The 14,631-nt window shown below is 43.5% G+C and overlaps 1 protein-coding gene across 1 annotated transcript in view; it reads left to right on the top strand.

The window, feature by feature from the left end:
• The window catches only part of rimbp2b (RIMS binding protein 2b), an 82,820-nt gene that overhangs the window by 21,462 nt on the left and 46,727 nt on the right, over positions 1 to 14,631 (top strand). Inside the window, exon 2 of the mRNA XM_084056084.1 lies at positions 11,056 to 11,139. Coding sequence (XP_083912210.1) covers positions 11,056 to 11,139 — 84 coding nt within the window. The remainder of the gene's footprint in view (positions 1 to 11,055; positions 11,140 to 14,631) is intronic.

Raw genomic sequence — 14,631 nt, 5'->3', positions numbered from 1 at the left:
AAAGACAGAGAGAGAGATAGAGGGACGTCGAGATAGAGAGAGGGGGAGGGAGAGAGATGGAGGGAGAGAGAGAGAGGGCGGGAGATGCAGAGAGTGGCAGACAGACCGGAGAGCAAAAAACAAGGAGACGGGGAGAAAATGGAGAAGAGAGCTGGAACCCAGTGGAGGCTGCCTGCCACTGCTGCATGACATTTAATATGCCTGATAGAGCGAACACACTCTCATACCCAAGACAAAATACTGCATAGCCGAGAAGCTTAGACGCTAAATCCTGACTGATGACATTTTTCATATCTCCCCTTCTACCGTCCCTTCCCCATCTGTTTTCACCTCTCTCGCTCTCTCTCTCTTTCTCTCTTTCTCTCTCTCTCTCTCACACACAAACCTACTCTTTCAATTGCTCACCCCTCATTTTCACCACACGCTCACCCTCTCATATTTATACAGCTATCTTTTTCCCCCTCCACACGCACGCATGTACGTATGCACGCACACTCTCTTTCTCTCTCACACGCACACACACACACACACACACACACACACACACACACACACACACACACACACACACACACACACACACACACACACACACACACACACACACACACAGTCTTCACATTGGGATACACAAACGCATGCACAACAATCACATGCGCTCCACAAATTGCACCGCACGCATAGACACAGCCATTCCCACAGCAGCAGATACTGTATTAGCAGAGTGCACACAGACTTAAGCTGTTGGCTTATGTAACTTGCCCTGCCATTTCAAATGATTCCACATCATGATGATGTACTACGCAGCAAAATCCTCTGTGAGAATTTAACCCTGACAGTGTAAAAATGGTTAAATGAACACTAAGGACTTCCCTGTGTATGTGGGACTAAAGGACTCGATTAGTCCTGTGTCTGAATTCTACACTGTAAAGCGATAATTTAACTCACTGAGAGTGTACACATGTAACCAATTACGCAGTATTTTGCCATGTACAGCCTACAGGACATGTACTGTAGACAGTGGTGCTGTGTTGCTGGAATCCCTTGAGAAGTGTGTGTGTGTGTGTGTGTGTGTGTGTGTGTGTGTGTGTGTGTGTGTGTGTGTGTGTGTGTGTGTGTGTGTGTGTGTGTGTGTGTGTGTGTGTGTGTGTGTGTGTGTGTGTGTGTGTGTGTGTGTGTGTGTGTGTGTGTGTGTACTTGTTTTACCACATTGCTGAGCTCCACATGTCCCCACAAGTATAGTATAGAATTTGAGAAATAGTCATTGTGAGGAAAGATTTCCTGGTACTCAAAAGGTTAAAAAGGGTTTTTGGGGGGTTAGGCTTATAATTAGGAAAAGGTTCGGATTAGGTATTCAGAGGTTAGGTTTACGGGTTGTCACAGGAGTTATGCATGATTTAAACATAGATGCGCAACGGTGTCGTTCACCGAAAAAAAGCGGATCTACAAGCGTGTGGTTGTGTGTGTGTACGTACGTACGTCTGTGTATGTACATTCGTGTCTGTGAGGGGATTCTCTTGGGGGTTTTAAACCCTATAACCCACCGCAATGCCAACACTGAGCACTGCTAGCTCTATATTTTCTTCCACAGTATGCTCTGGCTGTGTCAGTGTGGGAGCAACCCCTATACACTGTAAAATCCCAAGGGCTCTATTTTCCGCCCGGTGCAATGCAGCGCTAGCGGAAGCACACATGTTAATCCTATAACTTCCGAATTGTGTACAGTAGGTGCCCTTTGCGCCCCCGTTATCTAAATATCAAATGATCGTGCCGCTATTTAGGCCGGTGGGTGTGTTGGCCCTAAAGCAAGGTGTGGTCAAGCTCTCTCCCTCTCTGCCCATGGAAGTGGAACGTTGCCTTGGAATAAAACTATATTTGATACACAGAATTATCACTCACACATTGCTGGTTATAGAGAACAGAAATCTGCTTGTGTTCTGGATTAATTAAACAAAATGGTCTGGCGGGAATTTGAGGGATAACGCAACAACACACCTCCAGGCGCAAATAACGGAGTCGGCATAATGTATAGCGGGTATTACGGCCGTAAGATACCGTTTAGGGACAGTGCCTGCTCCCTTGTGCGGGTAGTGCTAAGCGGTAAGGCGCCGCCCGACGTATTAAAACCCTTATGTCCCTATTTTGGGCATGTCATTATGTGAAAATATCGATTTGAAGATTTTCAAAAATAGCAGATTTACAAGCTCACAACATGTCGCAAGTTGTGAGCTTGATCAGCTGTTATTGAAACCTTTTAAATAGGCCTTAATTTTCACTCACTCACTCTCAAATTAAGGATTCTACTATGTAGCTTGGCTGTGGTGTTGCTGTGCCGTAGATCTTCTGGAGAAAGCATGCAGTGAGCACAGCATAACAGGGAGCCAATGTCTATAAACATGTTTATTGTGTCAATCGCCGTGTGTTTGTACGGTATATTAGAACAACAACAATGGCATTTTGAGAGGCAACAAATTAGCTCCAACGCTGTGTGCTCCTGTCAGTTGTTAATGTACAGTGCTGTTGGTTTCTGGATGTTACTGTTACAACTAGAGCCAGGCTTCAGCTGCTCTGCATCAGTGGTTCTAAACCTGTGGGTCGGGACCCCCAGGGGGGTCCCCACATGATTTTGGGGCGGTCCCCAGATGACCGTGAAGTGACAATTTAAGGACTTCTAAAGACCTTTTTAATACCAAAAGAAAAAGACCATTATTGCATCAAAAGTAATCAACAAACTATACAATAAAAACTGGTCAAACATTGGCCAAATTCTCAAATAATATAAGAAAGAGGTAAAAATTGTGAAACTATGCTTGTAGATTGAACTAAATTGAATGCTTCAACTCTTACAATTCCAAGTGCTTATCAGGGTGGGGGATCCCCAGTTAAAATATGATTATTTTGGGGGGTCACTGCCTGAAAAGGTTGAGAACCACTGCTCTACATAATGGTACGTCTTGCTTACGTCTATGGATCACAATCAGACATCTTTGCACTGTAGATAAACGCCAGAAAGAGGCATTCTGAACATTGTTGGAGGCAGAATTGGTATCTGTCATGAGAGAGAGAGAGAGAGAGATTTAATGAGGTTACCCCTCCTCAGCAGAGCTTGTAAGAAGAGCTTTTCCAACTACAAACGATCAGGAGATCAAAGTAGGGAAATGAGAGCGGGGAAATCCTCCTGTTGCTAAGTCATCGCTGAAGAAATATTATCTAAACCGAATTTTGTTGAAAGGGTGATATTGTGGGTTTAACAGTGGAATGTCATACTGTACGCACAAATTGTTCGTCCACACATAGAGCTATAGTGACCATGTGTTGAGCTCTCTCTCTCTGTGTGTGTGTGTGTGTGTGTGTGTGTGTGTGTGTGTGTGTGTGTGTGTGTGTGTGTGTGTGTGTGTGTGTGTGTGTGTGTGTGTGTGTGTGTGTGTGTGTGTGTGTGTGTGTGTGTGTGTGTGTGTGTGTGTGTGTGTGTGTGTGTGTGTGTGTGCGTGCGTGCGTGCGTGCGTGCGTGCGCAGGCCTGGCAGCTGAAGCATAGTTACGAATTGTTGGCTTGTCATTCCTGCTGTTAACCTTGTCTGCTGTTGTGCTTAGTGGGTCAGTGATTAGGAGTTGCTTGTGACTTGTTATTTTCAAAAAATTGTTGAAGATTTTTCAATGTTGTTAATAATAACAAACTTCATTTATAAAGCGCTTGAAACAGGGTTACAAAGTGCTTTACAATAGCAATAAAATACAGCCAAAACAGCCAATAAACATTCAAATGATAAATAACAAATGACAACAATATATATATATTTTAAAATATTCCTCTATAATGACATCCCCAAAACGGGGACATCAAGGTTGTGCCAGCACAACACAACAGTCTGGAACGCAAACAATAATTCCCACCCACTGTAGAGCATGTGGGTTGACATGGAAGGAATATGGATCGCTATGGATGTGTATTTGCATTAGTGCCATTGAGGCACAAATGCAAGATCCAGCTTACAGCGGTTCAGACTCCCTCATCTGTCTTCATTTAATGTGTAGTAAACGCCTCTTCACTTTATCCCTGAGCTCATTACTCACAATGGCAGCCATTTGAATCTTTTATCACAGGGTTTTTTAATTGAACATTGGCGAATGTGTTCCAAACAAATGGGCCTGTAAGCAGCCTCTGAGAGCTTGTGTGCGTGTGTGTGTGTGCGTGTGTGCGTGTGTGCGTGTGTGCGTGTGTGTGTGTGTGTGTGTGTGTGTGTGTGTGTGTGTCCACGCGACGCGATGCGAAAAATAAATATTCATAGCTTGGCACGATGTCAAGCCGTCTGGTTCTGAAAACTGTACACATTACATACTGGTCTGTAGGGTGAAGCTGCAGTTTGGCAGCATCTCCTTGACAAAGTTCACCATATGCCGATCTGGGATTGTCCTCAGTAGCTTCAGATGGAGTCCGCAGTGCCAGACTGTATTAAAAAAAAAAAAAATGTTTTAGATGCAATTGTGAACAATAGTCAAGTAAGATACTGTAATGCATCCACGGTTCACTGCAGCTCAACAGTCAGTGTGAGGGGTGGTCAGGAGATGTCTATGAACTGCATGTATTGGAGCCTGGGAGGCTGAGAGCAGGTTCTGGTGTTCTCGTGTGGCTGTGCATAGGCGGGTGGTTCGCCGTCTGACGTATGGTGGAGGGAGCATGTCCTGGAGGTATCATACGCGGCTGTCAGGTCCAGTAGAACTACCTCAGCTTTCTCTTCTTTGGCCTGGAAGCTGTCAATATCTTGCGTGAGCACCGAGCAGTGTTACTTGGTCCACTGTCGACCTACTCCGCCGGAAACCAGCTTGTTCCCTCGGAAGCTGCGGGTCCACTGCTGGCTCGATGCGGCCTGGGATCGTCCTCTCCAGTATCTACAAGCTCACAATGCGTTGCATCGCGGCGCATTATGAGCTTGTACATCGGCTATTTTCAAAAAAGATTTGTTATACATTTTGAACTTGTGAAATGGGACATTCTGCACAATGAGTACTTTAAGTATGTTTTGATGTCGATACCTTTGTACTTTTACTCAAGTAATTTTTTTATACAGGACTTCTACTTGTAACAGAGTATTTCTACGTTGCAGTATTGATACTTTTACTTAAGTAAAATATGTGAGTACTTCTTCCATCACTGGCGCAGAGCCACGTAGATGTTGTATCACTCTGATGCATCACAAACTCTGGGTGCACTTTTATCATGGCCTGGTGCCTTGCCTTGCTTGGGTTTGGAGATGGCCGCAGTGAGTTCAGATGTTGAGAAGTCTCCTGATAAGTCAGTATCGACACTGGCCACTCTAGAGAGAGAAGATACTGTATGTACTGTAAGTTCTTATCAGCATCTGGGAAGCGGACGTTTTTCAGCTGGGAGCTGGGATGCAAAGGCATTTGCTGTTACCGGACACTTGGGGGGGCGTTGTTTTTTCTGCCAGTCAGCTGATTGATGGTCTGCCACACCTTGCGACTGGTGGTAAAGTCGATTGACTCGACGACTTCAGTCCATCTGGCCTTACGGGTGGCATCCAGCTTCTGCAGTAGTGCCGTTGCTGTCGTGTCCACTTCTTCCCTTTAACTGGCCTGCTGGTGGTCATGCAGGAGGTGGTTGAACTCTTCATCCCAGCCCGGGATGTAGCTTGCGTTGTAGCCTCGTGGAATAGTTGTCTTTGCTGCCCTCATGCACGTAGCACGTCGCAGTAAGCTGATTACGCGGCGAAGGCAAGGTCCAGGTTGGTGTAAGTGTCCCATGTGTCGAATCTGCCATTGCAAAAAAAAAGAATTGTCCTCGGTAATATCCACGCAGTGTAATATTGTCTGGCTACGCGAGGCTAGGCCCACTCACCCAGTGTCTCACCGTCTGGTGTTGTGTGGGAGTATCCCCAGTCGGTCTGCTCGCAGTTGAAACCACCGGCGTAGATGGCAGGTTACAGGACAAGCGGGAGGGCCACGGACAGTGTAGATGGTGGAGGCTTGTACACGACGGTCATCCCTTCAGGAGACCCAGAGATACACGAAAGAAGAAGACATTATATACCCAGCCACCAGGGAGATGGCAAGCTGTGTCTGCCAGGTGTATGTGATTCACAATGAATTAATGATGTTGAGAGAATGTTAGAAAACACAACCACCTCTCTTTAGCATGGTAGGCTTTATATTTCTACATGTGCACATTGTGTATATTTTGTCTCCCAAACAATATCATTGCCGGTCCCAGGGGGTCTGGCTTACATGAGGCTTTGTACCTGTTTTCTCCATACATTGGCATGGTCACTTTGTCCTTAGGCCCCAGCCATAAAAGTCTGTCCCCCTTTCGTCCATACATGGGCATAGACACAGGCTGACACGTCATGTGAAGTCTGGGTCTGGCAGAACCAGGTCTCTGGTCTTGTTATATATTATGTTGCTTCCATTGACAGGAGGTCACATTAAGGATAGCAACAGGGAGGGTGGCTCCGAGGGACGGGGGGAGTCTGAGACAGAAAATGGCATCGGCACAAGAATCGGAGAGCGGAACTGGAAATGAGGAGGACACGAGATGATTTAAAAAGAAAAGGGAAAGGAAGAGTAGGCTACATCATACTAAATTCTAGTAACCTCTGTTTGTCTGTCTGTAGTGGTGAGTGTAGTGGTGTCACTACCCGGTTCTCCTCACTGGCTGGAGCAATTGCTCTGATTTTGCACACAGCCATTGACCATTACCATCTGAACTTAACTGTGAAGCCCGTTTTTCAATTTCATCAAATCTCAGCTTCTTCTTAGCGTTTATGTGTCAAACAATGTCGCCTCCCGGGTTGCCAGATCATGTGCGCATATCCCCCCACGGATGCGTCGACCGGGTATGGTCTAGTAGTAGTAATGCAGTCAGTTTATGAGGAAAGAGGAGACATACTGTAGCTTGTTGTGATGACAATTGTGACACAGACAGAAATGTGTTCACACATTTTTTCAAAGAAAAAGAGTGCCAGGAGAAGGCAAGAAGCCTACCCATATGAACTCAGTAAATGCATTAGTATATAGTGCATGATTGGGATGGTTATATCATTTATTGTGAATCAAAGCGTCAGTTAGATACTGAGACCTGAAGATGAGGGTATTTTAAGGTTATAGCTGTGTGACTTTCTTCCCACTCAGAAAAGAAGCAAAGAAGGATGGAGTGATAAGTGGCGTGTCACTGTCAGTAGAGGCCGAGTCATTTCGGGTCGTTGCAGGTGTGTGTGTGAGGAAGAAAGATTGACACGATTCTGAGAAGGGGAGGAGGATAGGACAGTAATGCAGTGTGTTTGACATTTGAAGGGGAATTGCTGGAAAGAGTGTACATTGAGTATGTGTGTTTTTCTGTGTCAGTGTCACGTCACGTGAGTGCCTCGCTCCTTTGGGAGACCAGTGGCAGGTCCCATGAGTCTATTATTTCTCATGGGAGAAATGAACATGAGCACAGATTATGACCAATTCCTTTGGCCCATATTTTCGTAAGTAAATATGAGACCATTTTTCTCCAGCCACATATCTTCTGAACAGTCTGACACAAAGATTGCATTTTTCAGAGACAAATTAGTAGAACAATTTACAATTTAGGCATTTAGCAGTAAGTAAGTAAGCATGCACTCTATTCAATAAATATCTATTCAGTAAATAGTCATATACTGTAAGTAGAGTTTCGAGAGAGCAAGAAGAAGCTTGAATGCCAGGTCAGAATAACATTGTTAACATTTGTGGTAGAGGAAAAACAAATCAAAGAAACAAAAAAGAGAACGAGTAATCAAGATACAGTATACTATGTATCTGCATAGTGAACTAGCATCAAGAAGTGATACAAGGAGGGTAAATGCAATGTTAACTTTGTTCGAGACCTGTCTCTGTCTCAGTGACACACTCTTGTGAGATCTGGCAGCACAGCTCACGTTTGCAGAAGGTCACGACGCCCACTTAGGACACTGGAAGTGTGCACAATATTATACCAGCTTGGAATGACTCATCTTCTCTTTTGAGTATCTTTGGTGTGAGTCAGTCAGTTTGTCATATTTTAGAACTTGCCAGCGTAATTAGTCATCTATCAACATAATATCCTTTTCCTATTTGATTTATTTAATGTTGGCTATGATAAAGCATATGAATAGGCAGTATAATATAAGATACAAAAGTAAATAAGTCCAATAAAAGTGGTAGCATATTGATGATACATTGAGGTAAATAAAATGTACTCTCTCTCACTAAGCATGATCATGGCCTTGTGGACCTGCTGAAAAGGGATCAAATCTGCAATGAGACCAAATGTCACTGGTCTGATCAAAGGTCAGGCAGTGGTGGACAGTAACAAAGTACATTTACTTGAGTACTGTAGTTAAGTACATTTGTATTAGTATATGTTACTTTACTTGAGTAAGCTTATTACTTTTACTACATTTCAAAGAAAAATATTATACAAATATATATAAATTGTATTGTAATTTTTTTAAGCAAGTACAAATTTGACTGAGCAACGTTCACTTTTAGTAGAGAAATATTTATACAGGAGGATCTATACCTTGCTTGGTTTGAGTACTTTGTCGACCACTAGTAACGGATGACATTTCCTCCTCCACCACCCACTCTCTCCCTTTGCTTTGACTTAATTCCTCACTGTCTTATTAAATAGAACTAACACTCCAAGGTCAAAAGGGGAATACAGAGCTGTAGCAGAGCCAAAATGTCTGCCATTTGACTGGATTCCAGTATCAAAAATCAAACTGAGCTCTAAGCACTAGAAGTGCACTATGAAGTGCACTATGAAGTGCACTATGAAGTGCACTATGAAGTGCACTATGAAGTGCATATCCATCTGTACATCATGCATCGTCTTCTCCATGGACTCCTATAGTGGCTTCTCCCGTGCTTATTTTAGCCCTATCTTGGGATGTGGTTCCATGCCATCAGGGAGTGTGTGTCTATAGAACACATTGACACAGATAAAATCCCTTTTAATTCTACTCACTAATCTTAGAAGATCTAGCTGCACTTTGGCACTATTTTGTTGCTCTATCACTGGTAAGGATCAGGATTATTAAACTTAACTAAAACTAAGACTGAAACTAAAACTTAAAGGGAAAAAATAATTTGAATTAAAAAATAAAAAACAAAATGAACAATGCAAAACTAACTAAAATGAACAAATTACCAAACCTAAATAGAATTGCATGTAAAATCATCTTGGTTTTCCTTTTCTTTTCTTCTTCTTTTTACTATTATCTGATGTCATGCATACATTTTTCATAAATATTTTTTTAAGCTGAAAATGTAACGTGATTGAACCTGAATTGTACGTCAATGGAAGAGTGGGACACATATTTACTTTGACCCTGCTATGTTATCTCTCATCAGTTGCAATTATGCTCGCATGAAAATCTGTATGATATTGCTGTAGATGGGTGTACACTAAATGCTTGGAAAAAGAGCTGGGAATGCTCTTGAGTGTCCATATACCCTCCACTGTGCTACTTTCTTTTCACTGTGCCCTTCGCTACACTACTGGGTGGATGAAACTGAAGCGGGATCTCTTGATTGGATTATTGTCGCAGCTAGTCATGGCAGCCCCAGGGCGGTCAGAACACCCAGGCGGCTTTGATAGGCAACATCTCTTTTTGGGCTGCCTGGTCCCAGTCAAAAGCCAATTGTGATGAATAACTCTCTGGATAACAATGACAGACTATAAAAGCCAGTCTCTGGTAATTGCCACAGAATAGAACTAAAGACTATTCTTTTGGTTCTATTTGCGGAACCCGATACAAGCAAACCTCTTAAATTACAGAGCTCTTCTGTAATTTTCCAGATAACACTGTATTTGTTTGTTCAATTAAACAGATCAATAGAAAAGTAATCAGCAAAGAAGGCATTCAAAGATGTAATGGAACCGAGTTTGAAGTCAGTCGGTCGGCCGGTTCTCGAAATACGTGTACTACAGACACACCCACGCACGGACAGAGATTTTGCACATTTATAGTAGGATGAGCATGATTTTAATGACATGACACGTGGGAACCTGGGCACAAGGTAAACTAATCACCCGCCACCACCGTTCGTTGGCTGGGTGCTCTAATGGGTGGGCAGCTGGGGAGGGGATTGTCGTTGCGCTAGTGACCCTATGGTTGGTCCGGTCCCCTGTTCAGTAAGGAGAGAAACAGGGATTGATTGATTGAACATTTTATTGACCCTTTAAAAGTACAGCAGTACATTAAAAAGCCAAATGGATAACCACAAAAAAGCCAAGGGCTTGTTTCCATTGTGGTCAAGCAACAATACAACAAATAAACGTTACAAAGAAAAATACATATAAAAAATATGCAAACAATTCATGATGATAACTTAAAAAGGAGAGGCGGGACCATGGATGCGAACGCATGGAGAGCTCACTAAAAGAGTGAGCTGTTTGCAACCCTGAGGCAAGCAGGCTAGTGGGAGAGCATGTTTAACCAATTAGAATTTGAGAAGAGCCATGAATTTAGGGAAGACTTCAAATTTAGTAGGGAATTTTAAAGTTTCAGGGCTGCTGGTAGAGCATTCCACTGTTGGTGGTTACGTAGTAGTACATTTTTACCCTTGAGTGTCTAGGTGTTTAGGGGGGACAAGGTCAGAGAGAGGCGTGTTCCTCTGCATGTGTTACACCCTCCCAGCTTTTACATATTTATTTAACCTTTATTTAACCAAGTCAGTCCATTTGGTAAGAGACATTCTTACAAATTGTAAGAATAGCATTCATTGTGTACTCTGTAAAGAATAAAGATAGCATCCCCTGTATGTACTGTATGTATGGCAGCTACCTACACACACACACACACACACACACACACACACACACACACACACACACACACACACACACACACACACACACACACACACACACACACACACACACATACACACATACACACATACACACACACACACACACACACACACACCTTACACAGTGCCAAATATTGACATGCCCAAAGCCTTTGAGGTTTCACTGCATTCTGATTTCTTTCAGTGTTCCTGACACACCATTTCTCTCTCTCTCTCCTCAGGAGTCAGAGATCAGCACCAAAAGGAAGGAGTGTGAAACACTTGAGGAGGAGGTGAAGAAAAAGAGTCAGACATGTCAGACTTTGGTAAGTGCTCCAGAAATATAACGCCGCACCCACACACCCCACTATCCCCGGCCCCTGGCTGAAAGTCTGAGGCTTCAAATTGATTTGTCCCTAATAGCCTTGCCTGGTACAATCAAACACTGTGCTCCCTGGGGACAATGAGCTGCAGTTTATATATATATATATATATATATATATATATATATATACACATACATACATACATACATACATACATACATACATACATACATACATACATACATATATGCACGCACGCACACACACACACACACACACACGCACACGCACATACATACTGTATATATAGTATACTGTATATGGGTCAAAGACGAGACGTGCAAATGTGTTTTCCAGAGGCCATAAAAAAAGGATACATGTTCTAATCCATCCTTAAAAATAAGCAAACACCATGGCATAATTGTGCTAGTGTTCACAACAACATGAACAAATGGGTGATATATTAAAACTAAAAAGTATTTTAAAACTTCCGGAATCTTGCACTCGATGTTATGTTCAGTGCAACACAGGTAAAAAGCCATTTTAAAGCATATTACATGATGTTAACCATGTGACTGTATGTGCCATAACAAAGAGGACCTACTACTGAAGTAGTAGGGCGTCTGTTTCCGGCAAACAGATTTGGTGTGGAGGGAGAAAAGGAGCGGTGGCCATGCATAGATCCTGGGCTGGCCAATGAAGTATAGGGTTTAAGTGGTTAGATGACAATTGTTGTAAGACAATTTTATGATTTCTACATCCCTGTGAGTGTTGAAATAATTTGCGTTGTACGTCACTGGCAAAACCTGGGTATGAATAATATCGTATGCAGGGTGCTGTTATATGTGGTTTCTGCAGGCTGTGGCTACAGTGGTCACAGAGTTTTTGCATAATACTGTAACAATTCATGTGCCTACAGCAATGTTGCATGTACAGTACAGTACATTAGCATTTGTTCATGCTGTACATGTAATTGTTGCCTTCTGAAGAAGGTTTTACACAAGTCCACTGCTTCCATATGTCTTTCTATTCTCAAAGGACATTTGCTGAGAAAGTACTAGAAATGTCACTCTGCCTTGTGGGCTTGCCTTGACTCCAGACTAAAAGGCCAGGGAAAGAAGATGAAGTAGATACAATACATGAATATTCTAGTGACAATATCTGCATTTGCTCCTTATTGTTGGTTGCATGTTTGCTACATTCAGATTTCACACACACACACACACACACACACACACACACACACACACACACCGTCCCTTCTCTAAAGGACCTTTATGAAGTGGGCCTTGACTACCATGACATTTTAAGATGTGGTTCATTAAAAATAATGGCTATATCAGCTGCATGCACTGTACTTCAGAAGCCATTTGCCTATTCATCTTTTTCCCACAGTAATAAAACAATTAGCTGAATAAAATAAAATCATTGTGTGGGTTAATAGTGAATGTCTTCCTTTTCTACAGGGATTATTTTTCGCTAGACTTTTCAAATAATCTACACATTATTCAAAACACAACAATAAAGTTCACTGCGCTGAATTACAAGTTGATTTTCATACCATACAGAAATTAATAGAATCCAATGGCTTCCTTGAAAATCTAACAAAATGCTTTGGAAAACAATCTGCAGTAATGTCAAGTATACGGTGAGTCATAGTCAGCTAAACATGCCAGACACACACACACAGGCCACCAGGCCTCATCCACCACAGGACCTCACTACGGTAGAACATCAGTACCATGAGCTGTAAGTAACACAGCTAATGCTAAATTTGTGGTCCTGAAGGCATTCCCTACCACAGCCACAGGAAGCGCAGCATGCACAATGACTAATCACTCCATATTATACTGAGATGAATGCTCCACCCCCCTCCACCCCCCCCACCCATCTGCAGCTCTGCTGGCACACACACATACACACACAGCCTCTGAAATGAGCTCTCTTTTCTGTGATGCTGCTATTACAGTATGTGACTATCTAGTTTCATTACAAGGATTGAGGATCGCTATATGGTGGTGCGGGAGGAAGGAACCGGCCTGTTTGAGAGGTTCTCATGGTTTGGCAGAGGTTGTTACAGAACAAGAAGGCCAAATTTCAGACTTTTTTCATTTTTAGATCACCTACACAATATAGATGTTCTGCTGTAGTTGTCTGGAATGAGATTGTGTGTGTGTGTGTGTGTGTGTGTGTGTGTGTGTGTGTGTGTGTAGTGGGGGGGGGGGTGTCCATCAGTGTGTTACAGTGAGTGGTATTGCGTGGAAGTATTTGAATTCCATATCCCTTGTGCCCTACAGGCCTTCGTCTTCCTTAGACGCGTCGTCTTTGTGCCTGCGTGCCCCAGATAAACACTCCATTAACACTCTGCCATCTTCTCACGTGCCCAGCCCAGAGCAGCACTTCCCTCTCCTTCCCTTGTCAGGTTCCTCAGTCCGCGGGAACTAACCCAAAGGACAAACTGTCCCCGAAATGGAATGCAGCAAAGGCAGGCCGGCCTCCATGGCGCCACAGTGCCGTCCTCGTCTCCTCATGTGTTGTCCTCAGAGGACGGAGACAAACAGGTACAGGACAAGTGAACCCCAATGCGAGGGCAGGGAGGTTAGGCAGAAATGTCACTTCCTGTTTGGTCTCTGCTAGCTCTGGTTTCCTTTGCTCTCTCTCTCTGTCTCTCTTTCTCTCTCACTTTCCATCTGTCTCCTTCTCTGTTTCTATCTCTCTCTGGGTCCGTCTCTCTCTGTATGTATCCCGCTCTCTTTCTGTCCTCTCATCCGTCCTTGTTCAATGTCTTATCTCTCTCAAGCTCTGCTTTCTTTCCCCCATGTCTCTGTCTTGCCTTTGTCTCTGTTTTTTTGTTATCTGTCTCCTTCTGTCGGGTGAAAACTCACTGACTAGAGCCTGCACACGGCTAGATGAAGTAAGCGTATGCAAACCTCTCACTGTGGTGCGTAGGGTGATAATGTATTTACACCAAAAGCCTATAGGATTGCACGCCGACGACATTCAATATCAACTGTACAAATTACCACTGCCACTAATGCCACTAATGCTGTCGTCTCTGCAATGATCCTAGAGCATAGCTGTGACAGTAATACGCACGCACATCTGTGTGTGTGTGTGTGTGTGTGTGTGTGTGTGTGTGTGTGTGTGTGTGTGTGTGTGTGTGTGTGTGTGCGCGCACACGCACGTGCGTGCGAGAGATGCTGACAGTAAACACTGTCACAGCCATCTGTCGCTTCCACCTTCCTAGGCATAGTGCACGTGCGTGCACACACAGACACACACTCACACGGCTTGTTTGTGTGTGTGTGTGTGTGTGTGTGTGTGTGTGTGTGTGTGTGTGTGTGTGTGTGTGTGTGTGTGTGTGTGTGTGTGTGTGTGTATAGATTGCAGTCATGCAACCAACATTAAAGAGTGAGATATTGGGTCCTATTTTGCGCGTCTTAAGTACCGGGTCTACTTAAGACCAGGTAACTTAAGACCTGGAGGCGTGGC

This window comes from Gymnoscopelus microlampas (genome assembly GCF_963454915.1).
Source record: "Gymnoscopelus microlampas genome assembly, chromosome: 4".
In the NCBI taxonomy this organism is placed as follows: Eukaryota; Metazoa; Chordata; class Actinopteri; order Myctophiformes; family Myctophidae; genus Gymnoscopelus; species Gymnoscopelus microlampas.
Note: the sequence above shows the minus strand (reverse complement) of the source record. Positions and strands in the feature narration are given on the sequence as shown.